Source organism: Ornithorhynchus anatinus, chromosome 16 (genome assembly GCF_004115215.2).
Source record: "Ornithorhynchus anatinus isolate Pmale09 chromosome 16, mOrnAna1.pri.v4, whole genome shotgun sequence".
Taxonomy (NCBI): Eukaryota; Metazoa; Chordata; class Mammalia; order Monotremata; family Ornithorhynchidae; genus Ornithorhynchus; species Ornithorhynchus anatinus.
The window spans coordinates 7,693,911-7,718,321 of record NC_041743.1 but is presented as its reverse complement, the minus strand read 5'-3'; the positions used below and the strand labels follow the sequence as shown (position 1 = coordinate 7,718,321).

General features: G+C 49.4%; 1 protein-coding gene across 2 annotated transcripts in view; it reads left to right on the top strand.

Moving 5' to 3' along the window:
* The window catches only part of ASTN1 (astrotactin 1), a 151,130-nt gene that overhangs the window by 65,392 nt on the left and 61,327 nt on the right, over positions 1 to 24,411 (top strand). Inside the window, exons 3-8 of one of the 2 annotated variants that reach the window (XM_029080582.2) lie at positions 12,392 to 12,785; positions 13,591 to 13,737; positions 15,400 to 15,507; positions 16,161 to 16,310; positions 17,199 to 17,366; positions 22,792 to 22,876. In XM_029080582.2, the coding sequence (XP_028936415.1) occupies positions 12,392 to 12,785; positions 13,591 to 13,737; positions 15,400 to 15,507; positions 16,161 to 16,310; positions 17,199 to 17,366; positions 22,792 to 22,876 (1,052 nt within the window). The remainder of the gene's footprint in view (positions 1 to 12,391; positions 12,786 to 13,590; positions 13,738 to 15,399; positions 15,508 to 16,160; positions 16,311 to 17,198; positions 17,367 to 22,791; positions 22,877 to 24,411) is intronic. The other variant, XM_029080583.2, reaches the window with a different exon arrangement.

The window sequence follows — 24,411 nt, the reverse complement described above, 5'->3', positions numbered from 1 at the left end:
TCAGGTTGGACACAGTCCGTGTCTTCATCTCCATTTCAAAGATGAAGAAACCGGAGCACAGAGAAGTAAACTGATTTAACTGACTTGCCCTAAGTCACCAAAAGTGGTCAGAAAATGTCACCTAGTGGGTCTGAGCCTTGTTAGGAAACAATGAGAGAGGATGCTTCAAAAGAAGGGGTGAATTACTCAATAATGTTTGTCTGCAGTGAGGCTAGTAGTTTGGCAAGGACAAACAGCTATTTTGAAAAATGCCTCTTTCTATCTCTTCTCTTCCTAGTCTAGCAGCAGGTTATAAAAGTTAGGCTGTAAACGTTTAGATGCCTCGACTTTTCCCTCTTTGCCTCTTTCCAGTATTCTAGCCAGGTTGATCCAGCTAGATGTGTGTCTGTGCATATGTGTATATATGCAATCATTCAGTAGTATTTACTCAGTACTTACTTTATGGAGAGCACTGTACTAAGAGCTTGGGAGAGTAAGCAGCGTGGCTCAGTGGAAAGAGCATGGGCTTTGGAGTCAGAAGGTCATGAGTTCAAATCCCGGCTCGGCCATTTGTCAGCTGTGTGACTTTGGGCAAGTCACTTAACTTCTCGTTGCCTCAGTTACCTCATCTGTAAAATGGGGATTAAGACTGTGAGCCCCACGTGGGACAACCTGATTCCCTTGTGTCTACCCCAGCACTTAGAACAGTGCTCGGCACATAGTAAGCGCTTAACAAATACCAACATTATTATTACAATATAACAGTCGGTAGACCCATTCCCTGCCCACAAGGAGCTTAGTTTAGAGGGGCAGACAGACCCTGCTGGAAATTTGATGAGGGTGGAATTGGGTGGACAGAGAGTGAATCGTCGGTCCCCATGGAAGAGCATCAGCTTGTGGGTGAGACCTTTGAGGAGGAGCACGTTGCCTGTTCTCCAGGCGAGGCATCTTGGTCAGTCGATATGTATTGAAAGTCTACTTTGTGCAGAGCACTGTGCGGGCGTGCCTCATGATAGAGCAGAATTGCTCAAGATAGAGCAGCAGAGGAGTACTTAGGCTTAGAGGAAAGAGCACGGGCTTGGGAGTCAGAGGACATGGGTTCTAATCCTGGCTCTGCCACTTGTCTGCTGTGTGACCTTGGGCAAACCACTTAACTTCTCTGTGCCTGTTACTTTATCTGTAAAATGGGAATTAAGATTGTGAGCCCCACATAGGACAACTTGATTACCTTGTATCTACCCCAGTGCTTAAACTGGTGCTTGGCACATAATAAGCGCTTAACAAATGCCATAATTATTATTATTTTTATTAATTGTGTCCTGTAATACCATGTCTGGATCATGGAATACACTTTTTCCATAGACGTGTGTGGTATCAACTAGGATCTGTTCCAAAACCTCTGGAAAAATTTCAAATTGCTCTGTGTGCTGTAGGTTACATAAAGCACCACTAAACTATTGTTTAATCTTTGTTAAAGCATAACATGACAACATTAACTAAATGAGAAGTTATAGTAGGATCATGAACTTTTGCAGGAGGCTGCAAAATTGGAATTTTGCTCTGCGGGCTGTGACACACCCAGTTGGAGTATTTTTCCAATTTATATCAAACAGTGGCCTTCTTCTTGTCGTCATAAATTACCCTGTAGCGGGCCAGCTTCTTCTGAATCCCTCTTCACACCTTTGAGCTACTCTCTCCATCAGGGCCTTCAATCACATTTATAAATTCATCTGCTTCCTTTAAAGTTGATGCAAAATTTCATAATCCCAAAATTTTAGCTGATGGAGGAGAGACCATAACTCCTTCATCTGTTTTGGCAATTTTTAATGATGCACTGGCTTGTTGAGGGGTCAGTAACAGCTGTATCATGTATGTATGCCTGTCCAAAGTCCTCGAGGAGCTTGCAATCTAATAACGGATTGTGGATGACTCCAGGCCCACTTGGAATCCAGATCCTGACCTCATTGATCCTCCAGACTGTAAGCTCATAATAGGCAGTTGTACTGTACTCTCCTGAGTGCCTAGAATGCTGCTTTCCACATAGTAGGTGCTCAGTAAATACTATTGATTGATTGATAACTCAGGCAATGAACACACGTGTCCCTGAGTGTCCAAGGAACCAGAGAGGGAGTGGAGAGAGCAGAAAGTGGTGAAGCCTCTGAATCTGAAGAGATTTTGGTTCCATGGAAGGGCAGTTGGAGCCATGAAGCAGTGGGCTGGTTTGAGAGGGAGGGACTGTCAGAGGGAGACAGAGGCCAGACTTTCGACTTAGAGGAAGGTCATCTCTGCACCCTTGGCTGCTCCTTTCTAAATCCCTCTTCCTCTGCCTGGATCAGTTTTCCCTCCTTGGGGTTTTTTCAGGCTGCAATATTGATCTTCAGGAATAGAGGGAGTATCCTAGGAAGCATGTTGCCATGCGAGTAAGGAGCCTAAAAGAGAAAAATACGTGTACCGATACTATATGGGGCACAAAACCTCTTCCCTCCCTGGAGGGCAGACCTGCCTCACTGAAGATCCTTCAGATATAGAGGAGGCGAGCCTATGTTTCAATACTATATTGTACTCTCCCAAGCTCTTATTGCAGTGCTCTGCACACAGAAAGCGCTCAGTAAATGCAATTGAATGAATGAATCAATCAATGAAAGATTAGGTGGCCTGCAGAAGGCAAGGTCTTTGCTTCTTAGGCGTGAGCAGCCATCTTGAGACTCAGAAGCTTAGGAGGCTCTCACTCCGTCAGTCCCTCTCCTCCGGCAGAGACTCTCCACCTCTCCCTTCTCATGGGCCAGTGACCCCTTTGTGGGACCACCCTGGTGTTCACCAGGGGAGCAGCCGGGTGGCAGGCCAGCCTTTCTGGATCACAGGCCTGCCAGGAAGAGCCAGATCATTTTTAAGCATAGCTGAGCAGAGTCTGTGTTGAAGAGACTCTGGCCCTGCGAGGTTGTGCGAGCTGGGACCCTGGTTATAGGGTGGGGTGAATCCCCACCAGCCTTGATGCCTGAGCACTCACCTGTAGAAGCCCCAGGGGGCTGCCTCCCTTGTGCCGACCACATAGCCGCTTTCCAGACCCTCAGAGAAAGAAAGGAGTTCTCACCCAGAAACTGGGGCGCTGGAACGCCATCTCAGCAGAGCAAATGGTTGTCCCTGTGCTGCTTCTGTCCGCATCAGCCCAGATTGGGTCCAGCATGGAGAAAGTTGTTCCTGGCCTTCCCTTAGCCATTAGAGTGTGAGCCCTGTGTTGGATAGGGACTGTGTTTGATTAGATTAGCTCATAAACACGTGTTACTTAGCACAGTCATTTTCATATAGAAAGCGCTTAAAAAATGCCCCTAGTGTGATGATGATGGTGATGATTATGATGTAAGTGCTTGCCCAGGGAGAAGGAATGTGAAATTTCCCATGGACCCTCCTTCACACCCACATTGGCCCATATTCTCACCCTTTCAACACAGCTGTTCCCATCAACATCACCGCAGGTGTTCGTGACACGCCTATTTCGGGTGCTAGGGGATTTACTTAAAAAGTGTTAGATGTGGTAGTCCTGTGTCTCTGGGCCTCACAAGCTAAGGGGAATACAAGGCATGCAGAAAATGCACCCCACAAATGTCCCTGCAGTTTATTCCCTTTTTTACTAGGTGCCAAGCACTGTAGTAAGCACTGAGATAGATACAAGCTAATCAAATTGAACACAGCTCATGTCCCACATGGTGCTCACATTTTTAATATCCATTTTACTGAGGTAGTTGAGGCACAGATAAGTGACTTCCCCAAGTTACTCATCGACTGTGGATAATTTATCCAATGAGACCTTATGAGGGGAGGAGGAGAGAGGTGTCTGGCCTTTTCCTCCATTCCAGCAACGCTTCCCAGCCAGGTGGGCTTTTGGAAAGGTCAGGTCACTGGATGTGGGCTACTGGCATGTGTTCCTCCATTCCACTGTGGTATCCGTGGTCCCCCTTAGTGTGGTGGAATTGCCTGCCCCTTTAGGCCCATAATAATAATAGGGGTTTTCGTAAGGGCTAAGTACGGGCCAAACCCCATGCTAAACATGGAGGTAGACACCATACAGTCAGATCAGACACGGTCCCTATCCCACATGGGGTTTGCAGTCTAAGCGTCATGACTTAGTGGCAAGAGCACGGGCTTGGGAGTCAGAGGTCATGGGTTTGAATCCTGACTGCCATTTGTCTGCTGTGTGACCTTGGGCAAGTTATCTACTGCACTTCCTGTGTTGGGGCTGTCAGTGGGATTTGTAGGTCCTGGTTCTACTGATTTTTACACCCCACTCGATTCACTCCCTTCTCCTGACACCCCTCCACCAACTCTCAAAGAGACCCTCCCCGCACTCCGTATTTCCTGAACTGGGTGGTCGGTGGAAGGAGGGAAACGCTTTGAACTCTTAGAATCCTTCTGAGCCCCACACTGGCCTGGCACCTAGAGCTTGCAAATCGCCAAAGGGAAGGCGAGAGGGTCTTTGGTGACCTCTTTCCCTCGGCCCCCATCATCCAGGGCCCCACACTACTCATCCGGCTGCCAGATCTCAGAGCCCAGTTGGTCAGAATCCCTGACCAAGCTGCCCCTCGGCTCTGGCCTGTCCTAGACAATGCCGACCGCCTCTTCTCTTTGCCACAGTTAGGGTTTGAGAGGGTGGGCGGAAGAAAGGTTTAGCATCTCCATTATGATGAGAGAAAAAGAGGGTTAAACTCTAATGGTCATTAGAGTACACTTCACCAGCTGCTTCATCTGTTACTTGTTCAATAATTCCCTTAATGTTTGGTCCTAATGGAGCAGATTATTGTTATTATTTTATTTCATCAAGATCACCTACTGCATATAAACAGAGAGGAGAGGAGGAAGGGAACATGGCCAAGAAAAGGCATTGAACTGTTATCTCGTTGTCTGGCCGTATTCATTTCTCTGCTCCATTCTTGGCTTGTGAGGCTTTAAAGAGCCAGCACAGGGCACAGAGGGGGCTTGGGTTCTTGTAGCTCAATCCAAGGGCTGCTGCTTCAGAGATTTGGGCTACTTTTGAACCTGTCAAGAGCTCTGTTTAAGCCCCCTCCTCCAGAAGGCTTCCCTCTTCCCTGTCTCCCTCTTCATCTCTCCCTCCTGCACATGAACTGGACTGAGCCTTTCCCCTGTGGGCACTCACAGTCACAAATATGGGATTTGTTGTTATGCCTGTCTCTCCTGGCGATTATAGGCTCCTTATGGACAAGCAATGTGGGTTGTGCTTATGCTGCACCTTCCCCTGCACTTAGCACTGTGCATTGCACTCAGTCGGTGCTCAATAAATACCGTCACTACAACTACAGTCCAGCCTGAAGACAGTGTGGCCTTCATTTCTTGACCCTCTGGATGGGTTCTGTCGGCTCCTAGAAACTGTAGCTAGCATTTTGCAGTGCCTGCTTTCCTGCCTGTGAACTAGGGTCCTGCAGGGCCAGCCCTGAGTAGGCTACTTCCACCCCAACAGACCAGCCCCCTGTCCCAATTGATCTTTGCACCTTCAGTGCAGCCAGTGAGCACCCTGCCCAGCTAGCCCTCTAGGGAAGATGATAGTTCCTTGCATTTACACAGAGCTTCTGTTTTCCAGTGTGCTTTCCCATCAGTTATCACCTTTGGCCGTCACAAACTCCTTGTGAGTTAGGGGAAGGCTGGTATAATTATCCCCATTTCACAGGTGAGAGAACTGAGACACCCAGACCAGTTAAGTGATGACCCAGTGACAGGGCTGGGAATGGAGCCTGGGTCTTCCGACTTCAGTCCTCTGCTCTTTCCACTGGACCCAGGGCTCATTCTTTAGGAGTGCACAGAGCTGCTGTTCTGGGGGTGGTCCCTTTTTGGGTGGGGCTGGAAGAGCCAGAGAAACCAACTTAAGGAGCTGGAAGGGGCCGGTGTGAAGTGAGTCCTGGCTGACTCCCTTTGGCTCTAATGCAGCTTCCTTCAGACTCTCATTAGATGAAACACCCGAAGTCTCACCGAGCAGCCCAGATTAATGAAGACGAGGGTGATGAGACCCAGAAGAGGGCTAAGGGACAGAAAATTAGCAGCGGAGGCTGGAGTCTTGGCTCTGGGGGCAGGGCACATCTGGCCAGTGAAGTGGTGGGGGGAATTGGAAGGCTGTGGAGGAGCCTCCTTCACCGACCAACCCTCCGGACTCCCCAACATTTCTGGAGATTGATCACTTGGGCCCATATTGCCTTCTTTGTGGCAGCAGACTGTGGCTCCCTGCCCCTCTTAGGGGTTAACAAGTCAGAAAGGGCCGTCTCTGCCAGGGGTGTGTGCAATTCACATCAGAAGCCCCAGAGCGCCCATTGAGGCCTCTTAATTAGCGCAGTGGCCCGTGGCAACTGGAGAGCATTTCCACACGATTAAAGACTACAGAAATCCCCCAAGGGAAGTTAATGTTCCTAATAATTTATAAATTGCACAGCTATTGAATATGCCCATAGTGTTTAACTGGCCATTCCCTTTGGTGGGAGATAGTTCTTCCACGGGCCAGCCCACATGAAAAGGCGAAGTCGCCTCAGGGACAAATGGAGATATCTTCTTGGCTGCCGGACCTGGACACGGGCCCTCGAATCTAGTGAGCCCCTGGGGACACGCTGTTGTCGTTTAGACCTTGGGGTAAAATCATTTCTGAGGGTGATGGCCTCCCCCCCGAATGACCCATGTCCTTTTGCAGGACTCTGGTTGTTTCTATAGGGCCAGTCCAATCTTATTTCTTGGTCAGTCTCTTTGGTAATACCAGACATGCAGGGCTTAAATTCTTTCCTCCCTATCACGGACTTATCAGGTTGGTGCTACCTCAGCTGGATGAGGATCAAAAATTTTTACCACCATCTTCTTGGGGACCTCCATTAGAGTTGGAAGGGTCTTGTGGGGTCATCGAATCCACCCTCCTGCCTCTAGGCAGAGATGCTGCTAAACAGATTTGGGTCTAGACTGGTGTCTGGAAAGCTGAAGTCACCAAATTGGTATGTGTTTTATCCCCTTCCATAGGTCTTTTTTTTTTTACTAGAAAACCAGGAACTGTGTTGGGGGTGGGTGGGGGTGGCAGTGGCTGAGGCTGGCTTGCCCATGGGGCAGGCTTGAGACCCGAGGGCTGGGTTGTCAGGGAGATTGGCGCTGAGCCTCCTAATAGTGATCCTTGTGGCCCTCGTCTTTGAGGGTCATTAGAAAACATCCATCTTTGGGCCTATCAATTCATCACCTTTCCTCAGTCCTGAATTCGCTTGGGGGTATGAGTAGACTTAAGTACACAGACTGCCTTGAGGAATATCCAGCCTGCCTCAGAATTACTCTTGCATTTGAAGGACCGTTGATATTCATGGGATGGAACTGTGCTTTGAAGGATAAGGTTAGCATTTATGCTTGGCTTCTTACTCCTGACAATGGGTCCTTGAGAGATCGTCTTCTGTTTTCTTTGCCCAGGGTTCTGGAAAACTCCACAGTCCCTTACCTAGTGCCGGCATGTCATGGTCGCTGTCGGCTCCAGGAATTTATCACGGGAGCCTCTTGGCAAACCAGAAACTGATTCCTAAGCCTGAGGCTAGGCAGGAAGGCTGAGCAGTTCCCCAGGCACCAAGGACCCTTGGCTGTATGGGCAAGGGAAATCTGGAAGATTGGCCTCTTTCCTTGTCTGTCCTACAAATTCATGCCAGCATGTTTAGTACCAATAATAATAATACAATAATAATTGTGGTATTTAAGTGCTTACTATGTGCCAGATACTGTACTAAGCACTGGGGTGGATATAAGAAAATTGGGTTGAACACAGTCCCTGCCCCACAAATGGCTCACAGTCTTATTCCCCACTTCACAGATGAGGTAACTGAGACACAGAGAAGTTAAATGTCTTACTCAAGATCACAGAGCAGACAAGTGGTGGAGGCGGATTAGAACTCAGGTCCCACTGATTCTAGGCCCATGCTCTATCCACTAGGCCGTGCTGCTTCAAACTCCAGATCCAGCATCCGTGTGCTTGCAGCACTTTGGAGAGGAGGGCAATCAGATTGAGCACTCGCAGCTCCCGCCTCGACTCCCAAAAGCCCGGTTTGGGCATGCTCACTGTGCACGCAGGTGAGAGACTCAGGCGCAGCTCCGGGTTAAAAAGAAGTTGGAGATCTGGCCACAGGAGGCTTTAGGAGAAGCCCTCAAGATGAAGGTCAACATTGTGATCTACTAACAGGATTTTGCCTTTTGAACAGTGGGCTTCTGGTGTATTGCTAGTGCCTACCACCTGCTCAAAGGATTAAGACAAGGAGGAATCAATAAAAAATTATTCTCTGAGAGAGTGATGGGTTACCCTGGTCAACAAATGAGATTAAACTGTTCTGTCATCTGGAGAAGGGCTCCCTGTTTGGGCCAGACAGACAGAAACCCAGGTCCCCCACTGGGTAAAGGGCAGCAGCCCCTTCCCACCTGGAGGGCCGGAGAGGCGCACCAAAGCCTGTTAGGGGCCCTTGTTACTGGAATGTCGTTGCTACGCTGGAGGGAATTCAGAACAGAGTGACTAAACCCAGTGCAGGTGGAGGGGATTAAAGGAGCAAAACACATTGACTTGGCCAAGCCACAGCTCAAATTTGAGCCCTGTTATTTGAAGAGAACAAACACAAAGGGATTCCTTAGCGAGCTCCCGGGCTAGGGGACTTGGAACAGCACAATGAGGACAAATAATTTCAGGGTAGAACAAATTATTTTAATGGGGAAAAGGTGTCACCACAGATGGGCATTTCCCCATAGGGGAACTGGCTAAACTGCCCTCTGGTCAGCTCATTTCGAACAGTTGCAGGTGCAGGGTTTATGGAAATCCCTGTGGCTCAGTGGAGAAAGCACAGAACTGGGAGTCAAGAGGCCAGGTTTCTAATGCTGGATTTGCCACTTGCCTACTGTGTGATCTTGGGTGAGTCACCTCACTTCTCAGTGCTTCAGTTTCCCCATCTGTAAAATGGGGATTAAATTCCTGTTTTCCCTCCCATTTAGACCATGAACCCTATGTGGAACAGGGACTAAATTTGATCGATTGTATTGTCTCTACCATGGCATTCAAAATACCATGATTGTCTCTATCCCGGTGCTTAGCACAGAGTAAGTGCTCCACAAGTACCGCAGTTGTTGTTATTTGGCGGAAGCTCTTGACACTCGAGCAGAGGGGACTTCTGTTGGGATTTCTCTGCTGGTTCTCAGATCAGGTCCAGACAGTCAATAATAATAATAATGTTGGTATTTGTTAAGCGCTTACTATGTGCAGAGCACTGCTTACTATGTGCGGAACACTGTTCTAAGTGCTGGGGTAGATACTGGGTCATCAGGTTGTCCCACGTGAGGCTCACAGTCTTCATCCCCATTTTACAGATGAGGTAACCGAGGCACAGAGAAGTGAAGTGACTTGCCCACAGTCACACGGCTGACAAGGGGCAGATCTGGGATTCGAACCCATGACCTCTGACTCCCAAGCCCGGGCTCTTTCCACTGAGCCACACTGCTTCTCTAATCGGTGGTATTTATTGAGTGCTTACTGTGTGCAGAACACTGTACTAAGCACCTGGGAGAGCACAGTGTAACAGAATTGGCAGATGTTTCCAAAAAGACCTTACAGTCTAGACAGGGAGACAGACAAAATAAATTACAGACATGAACATAAGCGCTGTTTCGGGCTGCCGGTGGGGGTGAATAAAGAATACAACTTCAAATGCAAGGGGGATGCTGAAGAGAGAGGGAGCAGAGGGCTAAGGCCTCTTGGAGGAGTTGAGATTTTAATATGGTTTACTTGGGGGAATTCTGCCTGAAGGTCTCCTAGGGTACCATGCATGCCCTGAAGCAGAAATGGGAGACAGGACCATGATGAGGGCCTGGGGAAGAAAGTGATGGTTAATGGCCTATTGGGAAATAAGCCATATATGACACCAGGATGAGCTCTCAGGATCAATGGGTTTTTTCTGACTTGGTCCCAGCCAATGTCCTTCCCCCTGCTACCAATTCCTATAACTTGCACAATAGGAGCAGTAAAGATGCTGTAAGAGGGCCACTTCAAAGACAGCCTCAAGTGGAAGGTAATAATGTTGGTATTTGTTAAGCACTTACTATGTGCAGGGCACTGTTGTAAGCCCTGAGGTAGATACAGGGTAATCAGGTTGACCCACGTGAGGCTCACGGTTAATCCCCATTTTACAGATGAGGTAACTGAGGCACAGAGAAGTTAAGTGACCTGTCTGATTTATAGTTTAGCTTCCATATGTTTCCCTAACTCCCTGGTTTATCTCTCTGCCTCCTACCAGATCTAATTAGCACAGTTACTGGCTAGCGTAGATTCTCACTAGCTAATCCACAGACGTGTGGTACTCTCCTCCAGGTTGCATAAGGTTGAACAGGGTGGTTGCAGGGGTACTGTTAACTTGGTCGATACCTTAGCAGGCAAGCGGATGTCATTTCATTGGCCAGGAAAGAAGTGATGTGTCTACTCTGCAGGTAGTTTAGTTGCCTGAACAAAGGAAAGGGAAAATTACAAGACTGGATGGGATCCCTAAGTGTCACCCAATTCAACTCTAGGGAGTGTGAAGCTCTTCCATTCCAATGGGGCTGTGTCTTTCACCATTCTGATGGGTCTCCAGGCAAGATGGAGACAAAGCCTTCATCAGGAACCTGCTTTCATAATCTGGCAGGCCAACCCAAATCCTACAGCCTAAACCTGTGGTTAGGTAGTGAGGTGTAGTAGAGTGTGGAAGATGGAGAATTTGAGGGAATTTAATCTGGTGGGAAGAGCTGGATTAGAAACCTAGAGACCTGAAGTCTAGATCTGGGGCCTGTCCTTGACAAGTCCTCTGACTCCTCGTTTCAGGTCTGGATAAGAGCTTTTGTGTCTTTATGCCTTGCTTTTTTTTAAATGGTATTTATTAAGCACTTACTATGTGCCAGGCACTGTCCTAAACCCCGAGAGGTAGACGTAAAATAATTGGATTGGACACGGTCCCTCTCCCAGTCTTAATCCCCATTTTACAGATGAGGTAACTGAGCACAGAGAAGTTATCCTGAGTGTCTGCTTTGTCCTTCCCTGTTAGGGATGTGGTAAAGAGATATCACTGAAGGGCTCTGAACTTTTCCAAAGAGTGGAGCTGTATAAATTCAAGGCATAATTATTTTGAGACTAGAAAAAAAAACCCTTTTGAATACGTCTGAGGGAATAATTTTGAATTGCCTCTCAGGGGGTGTACTCACTGGGAATTGATAGGGTTTTTTTCATCTCTAGACTGTGTGGCTCGTTGGCAGTGATTGAAACCCAAGGTCAAGAACCAAACCTTGGGGCAGACCCCAGTCTAATGGGACAGGTTTGGAATGATATTGATGGAAATAAAGGGAGTGAATACAGATTGCGCCAGGTAAGATTTATTCACACCTCCTGCTTCACTGGAAAAGTCAGTCCTACAAGGCCACCCCTCCAAGCTCTGCTGTGTATTAATGTCAAAGGCATCTGTTCAATCTCCCAGCGCTGCCACATCCTTGCCTCTGACAGAACCAAGAGTGGTGTCACTTCTTTAACCAATGGCTTTAGAAGTGATGGCTCTGGAGGAGCAGGAGGAGGAGGAGGATGAGACAGCAGCCCACAAAGAAACTTTTTGCTGACACAATTCTGAAATGGAATCCTCAGCTCTTTTTCTCAGGCCTTTAGTGCAAAATGGACAGTCTCCAAATGGCGGGCTAATCTTGAAGCTGCCAGGGAGACAGCACCCCCAAAAGCTCCAGTGAGTAGAGATATCCCCCAGTTGGGCTGGCCGGGGGCCTTCATGTCACATGAACACCTTAGTTGTATTGTACTCTCCCGAGTACTTTGCTTAGTACAGTGCTCTGCACATAGTAAGCGCTCAAATACCACTGACGATGATTGTGAACAAAGATATCCTTTGAGGTTGGTCTTTTGGAAGGTGACATACATATCAAACATCCCTCCCTGTTGCCTAGAGCTGCAATGAAGAGGATCCATTTGCACCCTAGAAACTCTGAGAATCAGCATACCTAGTGGACACCATGGCTCATTCTGCCCTGAACAGAGCCATTGAGCCTGATGGCTACTGGGGGGATGCTGATTGTTGAAGGGACCCCCAACCCCTAAACTCCACCTCACTGGTATGCCAGGTGAATGAGTGGTCATTGTGGTTTTCCAGCACACACGTGACAGCATTCCCCTCCTTGGTGGCCACCTCCAGACCCACCTGGGGGGTGGTCCAAGCCTCCGGGCCCTCTGGGCTGGATCTCGGTCCTGGCTGTCATCCTGCCATTTCTGGGATTGTTTTTGATCGAAGCAGACGCTGCCCTTCCCCTGCATGGGAGATGAAGTTGGTTCACCCCGAGGGGGGTGGGTCACCCGTGTCTCCCCAGCTCAGCTCCACCATCCGTCTACTCTGGTCTCTCCCTCCAGGGGGGCATGATTGCTCTGCTGCTCTCCATCCTGTGCCTGGTGATGATCCTCTACACCCGCCGGCGCTGGTGCAAGCGGCGCCGGGTGCCCCAGCCCCAGAAGAGCGCCAGCGCTGAGGCAGCTAATGAGATCCACTATATTCCATCGGTGTTGATTGGAGGGCACGGGCGCGAGAGCCTGCGCAACGCCCGTGTGCAGGGCCACAACTCGAGCGGCACCCTGAGCATCCGCGAGACGCCCATCTTGGATGGCTACGAGTATGACATCACCGACCTGCGACACCACCTGCAGCGTGAGTGCATGAACGGCGGGGAAGACTTTGCCAGCCAGGTGACCCGCACCCTGGACTCGCTACAAGGCTGCAACGACAAGGCCGCGATGGACCTCACCCCAGGTGTGACAGGGGCACATGATGGGTGGTCCCCTTGGTCAGGAGCGGCCATCCAAAGGTGGCTTCTCGCCACCTGTCCTGGGTTGGGGAGGTGGGTGGGTATGTGGGTGGATGGGCTTCTTATGCTTGGACTCTCGGTGTCCCAAAATCAGTGAGCCGGGATTCCAACGCTACATCGCCCTCTTCGTCTCCCTGGTGGGTCATGAGATCCTTCATATAAAACCCATCTCTCTGTTCGGGGCAAACAACCTGCTGTTCGGAACACATAGAGGAGAAGGAAATCCAGAAGCGAAACTATAGGTTTATGTGATTCAGGGAGACATAGACACATGTTTTATTTCTATCTAAAAGATCCTGAAATTGTTGATTTTGAGATCCAAGACTCATTGTGGATGGGGTTAGGAGGAGGGGAAAAATTCCTACGACTTCCAATTGGAGGCAGGGCCTGGTTGACCAGTTATTCGATCGGTCAGTCAGTGGTATTTTTTTTAGCATTTACTTTACTAAGCACTTGAGAGAATACAGTAGAGTTGGTAGACATGATCCCGACCCTCGAGCTTAGATCTAGCAGATAAAATGTCATGCTTCTTCCAAGTGAAGGTGTTTTCTGTCCTGCTCTCCTTCCCTTTTGGTTATTTATAAGGTATCCATTGGTGGAGTTTTCATCTCCCCCATCCACCAGGCCACCGGATACCAGCCCAGAGAGTTCCTACAGATAAAAGCCTTCCCTCCACCCCCACCATCGGCCTTCCTCCCTATCCCTTGGCCTTTTCCCCTGAAAATCTCTACCTTCTTTCTCCATGCTCAGGGAGCGACAATGCCAAGCTGTCCTTGATGAACAAGTACAAGGACAACATTATTGCCACAAGCCCAGTGGATTCCAATCACCAGCAGGCAACTCTGCTGTCCCACACGTCCAGCAGCCAGCGTAAACGGATCACAAACAAAGCCCGAGGTGGGGGCCTGGGAGAGGATGGAGAGGGGCCTGCCAGAGGGGTGGTGGGAGTGGGCGCTGATGAAGGCCAAAGGTCAAAACAGGAGTTGAGAATTCCGTGGGACTTTTGTAAAAGCCTCAGCTCTCACCAGATTCCGGAGCTCCAGGAGAGATGTCCGTTTCTGTCTGGGGAAGTAGTCTTCCTTGGGTCCCAGCCCAGAATCCAGTGCAGAACCTTGAGTGCTCCTCACACCCTTTTAGTCCTGAGCTCTGAGGAGCTTGGGGGTTGGGGTTCTTGTGCTATACTCCCAAGCAGTGTGGCCTAGTGGAAAGAGCACAGGGCTGAGCATCAGGAGGGCTGGGATCTCATCCTGGTTCCACCACTGGCCTCTTGTATGACTTCACGCAAAACTCTTTATTCCTCTGAGCCTCAGTTTTCTCATCTGTTAAACAGGGGTAAGATACTTGTTCTCCCTCCCCCTTATACTCAGGCCCACGTGGGTCAAAGACTGTTTTGGATCTGATTGTATTTTATATATCCCAGCGCTTGTCACATAGTAAGTGCTTAACGAATCTCTGCTGATTATTATTATTATTATTATTCTGTTGGACCAGGTGATGCATTGAACCAGTGGGCCACTTGAGCCCTGCCTCTACACCTTAGGAGGGCTCTAAACAATGTTTCTGGACTGAGCCCATCTCAGAATCACTTGATTACCATGTACCCTTGAATCCTGATGGTTGTGTGACTTCTTTTTCATAATAATAATAATGTTGGTATTTGTTAAGTGCTTACTATGTGCAGAGCATTGTTCTAAGCGGTGGGATAGGTACAGGGTAATCAGGTTGTCCCACATGAGGCTCACAGTCTTAATTGCCATTTTACAGATAGGGTAACTGAGGCACAGAGAAGTTAAGTGACTTGCCCAGAGTCACACAGCTGACAAGTGGCAGAGCCGGGATTCGAAACCATGACCTCCTCGCCCTCATCCCACCAGAGTCTAGGGTTGTTTGGGCTACCAGCTTCCCTCTCCTTCCTTGTTTCTGAGCCTAAAGTGAGTTCAAAGGGGCCCCTACGTGGTCTCACTTCAGCACCAGAAATTGGGACTACCAGATTCCCATCCCTCCCCGTCTCCTCCGTCCCTCTCAGGTCTCTCAGAGCTTCAGGTTCTGGGCAGGACACTAGCTCTAGATAGAAGTGCCGGAATGGCAACCCACTCTTTGCCAGCCCGGCTTGGCCTAGGCCCATAGGAGAGCAGGCAGATGACCCCTCACACCCTTTAACCGGGATCCCCGGCAGACCTGGGAAGCCCCAGAATGGATGGCAACAAGTGGAGAAACAGCATCCTCCCTTCTTTCATGCACTTGTAAGACCAGAAATCTTTCAAGGGTGGGGAGCAGTTTCAGTGGGTTTTGTTCGAACAAATCCTGGTTATGGTGACTTCACAATCTGCCTCACCTAGTCCTGTCAGCCTATTTGTAAAGTGCTTACTCTGTGCCAGTCCCTCTCCTAGACTTCGGGGTAGATAGAAGCTAATCAGGTTGGACCCAGTCTCTGTCCCACATGGGGCTCACCATTTAAGTAGGCCCATGCCCCTATCCTTCTCTGCAGCCTGTCCAGAAGCTACATTTTCCCCATCGAACCTGGGAGTTGTTGACCCTCTTCTTTTTCTCCCCTTCCAGCTGGATCTGCATTTCTCAATCCCGAAGGGGATTCCGGAACAGAAGCAGACAATGACCCACAGCTGACCTTTTACACAGACCCATCCCGGAGCAGGCGGCGAAGTAGAGGTACAAGGGGGTGGAGGATGGGGGCCAGAGGTAATGAGACAAAGAACTAGAGAGACCACAGTGATTTCCAAGTTGACAGAGGAGCCTCCCAGCCTGGGGCTCAGCAGGATTTCCCGTGCTGCCTTTGAGAATATGGACTGTCAGCGGGTTGGTAATTCCACTCACAGCTGAAGCATTAAATGTTTTCCCTTTTCTGTAATTCATTTGTTTTATATTAATGTCTGTTCCCCCCCCCCGCCCCGCCCACTGACTGTAAGCTCATTTTGAGCAGGGAATGTGTCTGTTTATTGTTATATTTTACTCTCCCAAGTGCCTAATACAGTGCTCTGCACATAGTAAGCACTCAATAAATATGATTGAATGAAATGAATGAATGAATACCATCCCCTTGAGCCACTGTGCCAGGATATGGGAGTTATCAGAAGCCAGTTCTGGCAGCAGTTTCTTGCAAAAGCATACGTCCGGGCCAAGCAATCAGGTGGGTGGCGAAGGAGGAAGCGAGTTCCCCAGGACATCTGCTCTGCTGTTCTGGGAGCTCCTGGGGTTTTCCTCTGGGCTCGGAACCAGGTGGTGGGAGGGGAAGATGCTTAGGGTCCAGGCTGATCCCCAGGGGCCCTGGGCCACTCCACATTCTGTTCTTGTCTTGCTGGCAGTGGGCTCCCCGCGCAGTCCCGTGAATAAAACCACTCTGACTCTGATCAGTGTCACCAGCTGTGTGATTGGTCTGGTTTGCTCCTCGCACATGAGCTGTCCCCTCGTGGTCAAAATCACCCTGCACGTCCCGGAGCACCTGATTGCCGACGGTGGGTGAGCTGCCTTCTCCCGCCCACCCCCTGTTCCCTCCCTGCCCCCTCCCCACCCTCACCCCTGTCCCCTCCCTGCCCCCTCCCTACCCTTACCCCACCCAGCTTTATCTGACGGGGCCAAACCAGGAACACAAAGCAATACAATGCTCAAATCAGGTTGGCTGCTATTGCTACTCTTGCTGCTGCTGCTTCAGCTCCAGGAGAAAGAGCCTAAAGGAGACACAGCAGGGAGTGGGCAACTAGAGGGAAGTCAGGGAGCGTGCCAAAAGACAACTAGATGGCAGCCTGGGAGGAATGTACCGAAACCTGCTGTCCTTTTCTGTTGTTTTTGTCTTTAATTTTCAGGGGGGCCTGTATCTGGTCCAGGCAGGGGGTCGGAGGAGATGATACAGGGGTGGGCTCTTAGGCTGGGGGAAGAGGGAGCAGTAGAGGCAGGAAGGTGGCTGGGGTGGGGAAGATGGTGATGGGAAGTTTGAGTTCAATGACTTCTCTCTTGGTACTGGCCCAATAGCTTCCTCCCCCTCCTTCCTGTCTCTCGTCCCTGGAGCTGGGGCCGGGGTGCCTGTGGCAAGGGCCCTCTCGGCAAACCCTGCCAAGCAGAAGGCACCCTCCCCATGGCTCCTGGCAGGGCCAGTGTCCTCACGTCACAGGCCCATAACTCCAGGCCACTTGGTAACCAGGCCATGGAAAGAGTTAGCCCATCTTGTGGGTCACCTCTGGGTTTAAGGTTTGGGGTGAACATAGCCCTGGTTCCTGTTTGAGAGAGAAGTGGGGGTGCAGTCTGCAGTCTGGACCCCTGTCTGTTCTCCACCATTCCTGATGTCCTGGCCCATTGATGTCTGTGTGTGTGTGTGTGTGTCCCCGTCCATCTGTCCTATCTCACAGGAAGCCGTTTCATCTTGCTGGAGGGCAGCCAACTGGATGCCAGTGACTGGCTGAACCCAGCCCAGGTGGTGTTATTCTCTCAGCAGAACTCCAGCGGGCCATGGGCCATGGACCTCTGTGCCCGGCGGCTGCTGGACCCCTGCGAACACCAGTGTGACCCTGAAACCGGTAAGTGGGAGCAGCGGGAAACGGTATGAATCGGCACGGCTCAGGCAAGCGAACCAATTGTCACATTTGTGAAGCGCTTGCTATGTGCCGAGCGCTGTGCTAACTGCTGGGGTAGATACAATATAAGCAGATTGGATACAATCTCTGTCCCACAGAGGGCTCACAACCTAATGGAGAGAGAGAACAGGAATCTTGTCCCCATTTTACAGATAAGGAAATGGAGGCACAAATAGTTGAAGTGAATTACTCTAGGTTGCACAGCAGGCAAGTGGCAGAACTGGGATTAAAACTCAGGTCTTCTGACACCCAGACCTGTGGTCTTTACACTAGGCTAAGCTCTTTCTCTATTCATGTCTTGGGTTATTAATCCCAACTTTTCCTCTTTTCCTTTGGGCACCGGGCATGGTGAAGATTGTCATCAGGTGCCTGAACCTCTGTGAAAACTGACTTCATCCTGGAGGTGGTTCTCTCTCAGTTGCAGCTGGAGGAAGAGAACCAGGCTTGTCCCAGGCACCTTCTCCACTGCCAACCATGTACATACCCCAGGCAGTGACAGGCTAAATGAATGGCCAGGAGGCATCTAGCTGCTGAGGCTAGATTTCAGTCATGGGCTCAAGCGCCCAAGCCTGGTGAAACCCTGGAGATGCAAATAGATTAAGACCCTGAATTCCTGCATGCCTCGGGTTCATGCCCCATCCCACCCTCCAACCTTGTCCATCCCAGGGTCGTCTGCTGACTTTGCCATTGCTGCCCACGGTGGCCAAATCTGTAAAACAGGGACACTAGTAGATCGAGCTTGGCTGGGGAGGAGTTAGGGTTTGGTTCCACTGGGCTGGAAAGTGTGTGCCTACCTGGAGTAGGTGGTGATGCAGTGGCAGATCGAGGAGAAGAAAATGCCCCATGAATAAATATATAGACTTTTGCCGATGGTGCTGAGCCCAAGGTATCATTTTCATCTCTGTAGGCTCAGTAAGCCCGGGATACTATAGGGAAGTAGGGTGAGAAACTCAGTACTACAGATCAGATTCTTTGTGTGTCTCCATCTTTGATATATGCCCATTGCGGACAGTCTGAATCCTCATAAAGAACAAGTACCTCATTCACCTAGGAATCTGCTTCCAGACTCTCCCACGACACCAGGCAAATACCAGACTAGGCATTGCGTTGGACCCCAGAGGCAGCACAATGCGGTTTGCATAATAGGGAAAGAAAGCACCTCCACCAAATAACAATAATTATATGTGTGGTATTTGTTCAGCGCTTAAAGTGTGCTGGGTATTGTGATAAACACTGGAGTAGGTACAATATATCAATCAGACACGATCCCTGTTCCACAAAACGTTCTCAAAAATCTCCAATCTCCACTCAGAGGGTGGCTGGGGTTGATGAGGTCAGTATCAGGGGCTACTGTTGCCTGGTAAGGGAGAAGAAAGGTAGGACTTAGCTGATTGGACTGATTGGAAAGCAAGAAATGAAGGCTGGCAGAGCTCAGCATGCTGCCAGGTCTTCCCTGTGTAACAACAGTGATGTAACCTTCCCATCCACTCTTTGGCTTCCCCCATCAGCTGCTGAGTTTCCAGCACTTGTTCCAAATGTGTTTGGTTAGCTCTTCCCCTGCCAATGGCATCACTGTTTCTATGGCCACAGATGAACATCCAACAGGAAAACATGGTGGGAGAACAAAAAATAAGGCCCAGGTCCCAACAGCCGAATAAAGAGGCACCACTGCTGTGCAGGGAGGCATCTGGAAAGGTGCTAGAGAGATTTTTTTGATTAGTGCTTAATCCGGCAGGCTCCTTTTCCCTAATTCCCCCCACGAGGGGAATGTGGTCATCCCACATTGATGGCAATAAAGAAGCTTTATCACCTCCCACACCCCATCCCAGATCCTCTCTATATAGCTTCAAGTGTGGGAATTGGCCTCAAGTCAGCGCAATTTTTTGCTCTCCTTCAGTTTACTTGAAAATGCCATCTCTCTGGCCCTGTGCCTCCCCAACCGCATGGAGGTGGTAGCCCAGAGGGCTGAAGGGAACAGTTAGCACACTTCAAAGGAGCAGTTTCAGCCCCAGAATCTGAATCTCGGCTCCTTCCCAGGAACAGCCCAAGCTCACTGTGTGTCACAGCAGAAGGAACCGAGAGGCCTCAGGGAAGTCTCTGGCCTGGTTCCACACCCTGGCCACCAGTGGCTGAGGTGGACATAGGGGATTCGTTGGTCCTTTGCCATGAGCCTGGGCCTAGATGCAAGGAAGTGAGTGGTAGCTTCCAGGATTTCTGCCCCGAGATCCCCACCTCCCACTTTCAGAAGTCAGCTGGGTGCAGGCTGCCTTAGGACATTTTGAATTATTATGTACCCCTTGAGCCTCCCCACCGCCCCCCACCTCCTGACTTCCTCAAAACATGCTCTGGCTGCAGAGGGGAAGGGCACCAAAGGCACCAGAACCAATTTTGCATTTAGAACACGACGGCTGGAGGCGGAGCAGGGACTTCAGGGATGAGAACTGGGAGGAGGGAAGGACGCTAATAGGTCAGAAAGCTGCCATTTTGGGTCTTTTCAGCCTTGATGAGGAAACTCTTCTGTCTTGTCAGAGACCTGGGGTGAGAAGTCCAGCTCAAATGGCCATGGGGGGCATCACTCCCTTTGCCCCTGGGGAGTGGGAACCTAGGGCTGGGACAGGGAGGAGAGGACTATCATGGGATTTGGTGGGAGTGGCATTACCCACTGGGTGGTGCTGTTCATCACTGAGTGGTCAGTAGCTCTTCTGACCACTACTTAGCTCACTCTTTCTGGCAAATCAGCCTTTGCCACATTGCGCCTCAGTGTCCTCTTCTTTGAAATGGGGGGATGAACATAACCCTGACCTGGGAGCAAGTACCCTGGAATTGGGGGCCCTGACTGATGCCCAGTGAGACGTTTGCCAGTGTACCCTGTGTCAGCCTCACTGCCTCTACCTGCCCCGGTTGGGCCAACTCCACCTGTGTTGGACAGCTCATGGTGGCGTGGACACATCTCTCCTTTGGATTTTCGTGTATTTCGCTTCGGCGTCAGTGCTTCCTGCATTCATCACCATCTGTTGCAGCAGATGCAGCGACTGTAACACTTCTCGCCGAGGAGGGCATCCAACACCTTTGTGGGGTCTTTAAAATTCACAGCTAACGATTGGAGATGGTGCAGGAACGAACCCTGCTGAAAGTCAAGATTTAGCAATTTGTTGCCATGGTGACTTTTCCCCCCCATCAACTCCCAACTTCTTTAAAAGCAACAGTGAGGCAAGCTGGTTTGGAAGTAAAAAAAATCGGTGCAAGCCCCAGGAGTGAGGCTTATCTGAGAGGCAAGGACAGGCTCAGCCGCACCCCCAGCCTCCACCTCTAGGGTCCCAAGAACTGCTGCATTTTCTGGCCTTCAAGAGAGGAGGAAATACCAGTTTGGAGAGAGAAGCTGTCCTTGTTGTCCCTAATGACTGCCTCAAATCATGGGTTTTGTTGTCTTCCTACAGCCCTCACTTGATTTCAGAGAGCGGTTTCAGTGAGCATTTGGGGACCAATTAGCCACTCAGAGGAGCATCCTCCTCTCTGGATTAGGTTAGAAGCAAAGTGATGTCTGGAGATCACTTCCTGCCCCTGAAGTTTTGACTCATACAACTTGTCCGGAGCAGGCCTAGAGTGCGAACCATATGTGGAACAGGGACTGTCCCTAATGTGTTATACTTGTTATACCCCAGCACTTAGCACGGTGCTTGAAACACACTAAGTGCCTAACTGGACTAACTAAGGTTGCCAACAGAGGTACTCTCAGCAACGATCTTCCCCACCAGAAAGCCTGGGCACCTCCACCATGCTCGAGTTACGATTGTCTTGAGTGTCTGGGTCTTTCAGGCATTTTTTCCTTGAGAGGTAAGGGGAATTTTGAGCCAAACTAGAGCCAACCAGGTCCAGACCTTCTGGAGAATTGAGGGAGAGGAAATGTCAGGAATGAGAGACTGACTGACTTCGATGTCTGTCTCTGTCACTAGATTGTAATCCACTTGTGGTCAGGGATCGTGTTTACCAAATCTACTGCATTGAACTCTCCCATGCCCTTAATACAGTGCCCTGCACAGAGCACTCAGTAAATTCCATTGATTGACTGATTTGTTCTCCTTGCTAGATTGTAAGCTCCTTGAAGACAGGGTCCATTCCTACTTACTCTGTTGTACTATCTCAATGCTTAGTACAGTGCTCCACACATACCTGGTGCTCAGTAAATAGTTAATTCATTCTTTCCTTCAACCTCCCTTTTCCTAGTGGGTGCTCCGCTGAGCTTGTCTGTTCCTTCGCTCTGCGTGCCCTAATGAAACAATTAATAATAATGACAGTGTGTATTCACAGAGCAGAATCATTTCAGAATGAAGCTGTGTAAAATCCCATTACCAAAGTCTTTTACTCCGTCACTCTATCCTTGAGTTGATGTTTCACATATCAAGATTCTAGCCATCTTTCACCCAGGAGGAGCAGGGACTTTAGGGAGTTATTTTATTAGGTGACTGCTAATACTGATTCTAGTGGATCAGGCTTCAGATGATGGAAGACTCCTGGGAAAGACCTCCTCAGTCAATTGATCGATGGTATTTATTGTGCACAGAGCATTGTACTAAATGTTTGGGAGAGTACAATCCAACAGAGTTGGTAGAAATGCTCCCTGCCCACAACAAGCTTGCAGTCATGAGACTTTACAGTTCCCTACCTCATATCCTTTTCCTCAGCTGAACAGCAGTATATTTTCAGCATTTGCTAAGCCCTGTGCCAATCACTTGGGAGAGTTCAATAGCAGTGGGAGGCTCGATTATTGCATGCTACCAGGCTTTCCCTGCTTCTGTATCACTTGGTTTGGTTCCTGCTTCCCCATTTCCACCTTGGGCAGAGAGTCACTTTGGGAAATGTGCTTTGTCTCCATATGTAGCACTATGGTTCTGCCGCAGTCCTCCCTTGAGCTGCTCGGTGATGATTTGCATCAGAGCAATCAGGCAACAGATTATTGAGACCTAAATAGAACAAGGAATAATGTAGTGCTGACCTTTGAACTAAGGCTGCAGGAAGAGGAGAGGACATTGTTAGAAATACTGATGAAAAATGAGACGGGGCCGGAGTAGGAGGGTGGCCATTTATGGAATCTGAATGCTGCGTCCCTCTGGAAGGTGGAAAAATCATGGGGGACAACTTGGACCCTTCAAGTCTTAGTTTTTGATGGTATAATAATTTTTGGGGAGCTTACTGTGTGCAGAACCCTGTATTAAATGGTTGGGAGAGTACAGTGCCAAAGAGTTGGCAGACTTGATCCCAGCCCACACGGAGCTTACGGTCGAGGCCATTTTGAGCAGATGCTTGGTGACTCTTGCTAATCAGCTCATTCGCTCATTGCTGTTTCTTGGTCTTCCCACCTGCTCCATAGGTGATTGCCTTTGCTACGAGGGTTACATGAAGGATCCGGTCCACAAGCACCTCTGCATCAGGAACGAGTGGGGCACCAACCAAGGGTAAGTCAGGCGACAGCAAGCTGGCCCAATTCCAAGCCATACCTGCAGCGATAGGGGATGGGACCTGAGCCCTTGTCTGGGTAGGAATAGATCCAAAGCGTGGTTACATGCTAAAGAGCAACTCAGTCAAAACGACACTGTGCATTTCCATATTCATCCCATCTCGGTGACGTCCGTATCAACTTTTTCTCCACTTACGAGTCAAGAGATGATGTCTCTAACTCAAGGAGCTGCAGACTCCAGCTGGGATCTGAAAATCAAGCTGTCCCCTTTCTCCTTCTCAAACCGTCACCAGCCGCAAGGATTCTGCAGGCAGAACTTAACTGACAATTTGGTTGGAGAGGTGCAAGGCAGAACAGAATTCAGCTACACTCTCCCAAAGCTTGATTGATTCTGCAAGAGTGACGGGAGGAGAAATGGTGAGGATTGGGACAGGCACAGGCAGGAGTGCCTGGTCGGTGGGTACTCGGATTGCCCCCTACGCCATCTCTGGTTTTCACATCCCAGCAAGGATGGAGTGAAATGAAGTTCCGTTGGCATTTTCGGAGGGAGCTTTCTGTTTGTCTCCTGGTGTTCTCAGCTTTCCATTTCTATTTGTGAGCTTGAACTGCGCCTCGAGCATTGTGGGAGATCAATAAATGTCAAATAATAATAACCGTCAACGGAATGGAGAAACCTAGAAAACAAATCACGTCAGAAGATGTCTTGGCATGATTGATTGGCCTGCAAATTAGATAAGTGCTTGCAGTTTGACAAGGTGGGACAGGGAAACAAGTGTAATTTCAGGCCATATTCCTGGGAAGGCCATGTCCTGATGGAGCTGATCGTTTCCATTTCTGTAGGGCTCTGGGGAGGCCAAATCTGGAATGCTGGATGTAGTCCTGGGTGCCTCAGTCTGGTAAATATGTAGACAAATGGGGGAGATTTGGGAAAGAATTTGAAATGATTGAGGAACTAAAGGGATTGATTTACAGTAAAGTAATCCAAGACCTTAACTCTGAGGAATTGTCTAGATGATGACTAAAAAAGGACGTGAGCCATAATTGCAAGCATTTTGAAGAGGACAGATGTTCTGGAAAGAGAATTGGTTGAGAACCCAAGGCAGGAGTGGCAGAACGTGTGGGAAAGGATGATTAGACCTTAGATTTGGAAGGATTCTGAAGTTGGGGTCTGGAGAACTGCCTGCATACAGCTCATGGGACATAGCCTTGCTTAGTTTATGGGTGAATTGGGCACTCTAACAAGCCATCTTTACAGAATGCAGAAAAAGGTGGATTGTTTTTATCTGAATGATCCATGCCATGAATGCTTTGTAAGCTCCGTGTGGGGGCAGGGATCATGGCTATTACTCTTCCAAGCACTCAGTACAGTGCTCTGCACACAATAGTCCTCAGTAAATACTATTGAGTAATCGATGTGCAGAACAAAGGGGAGAATTAGGGCAGTTATCTAGATAATTCAGATTTTACAATCTACTCTTATGGAAAAAAAGAGGTTTTTCAACCTCTTTTGTGCCAGATTGATCATCTCTGCCA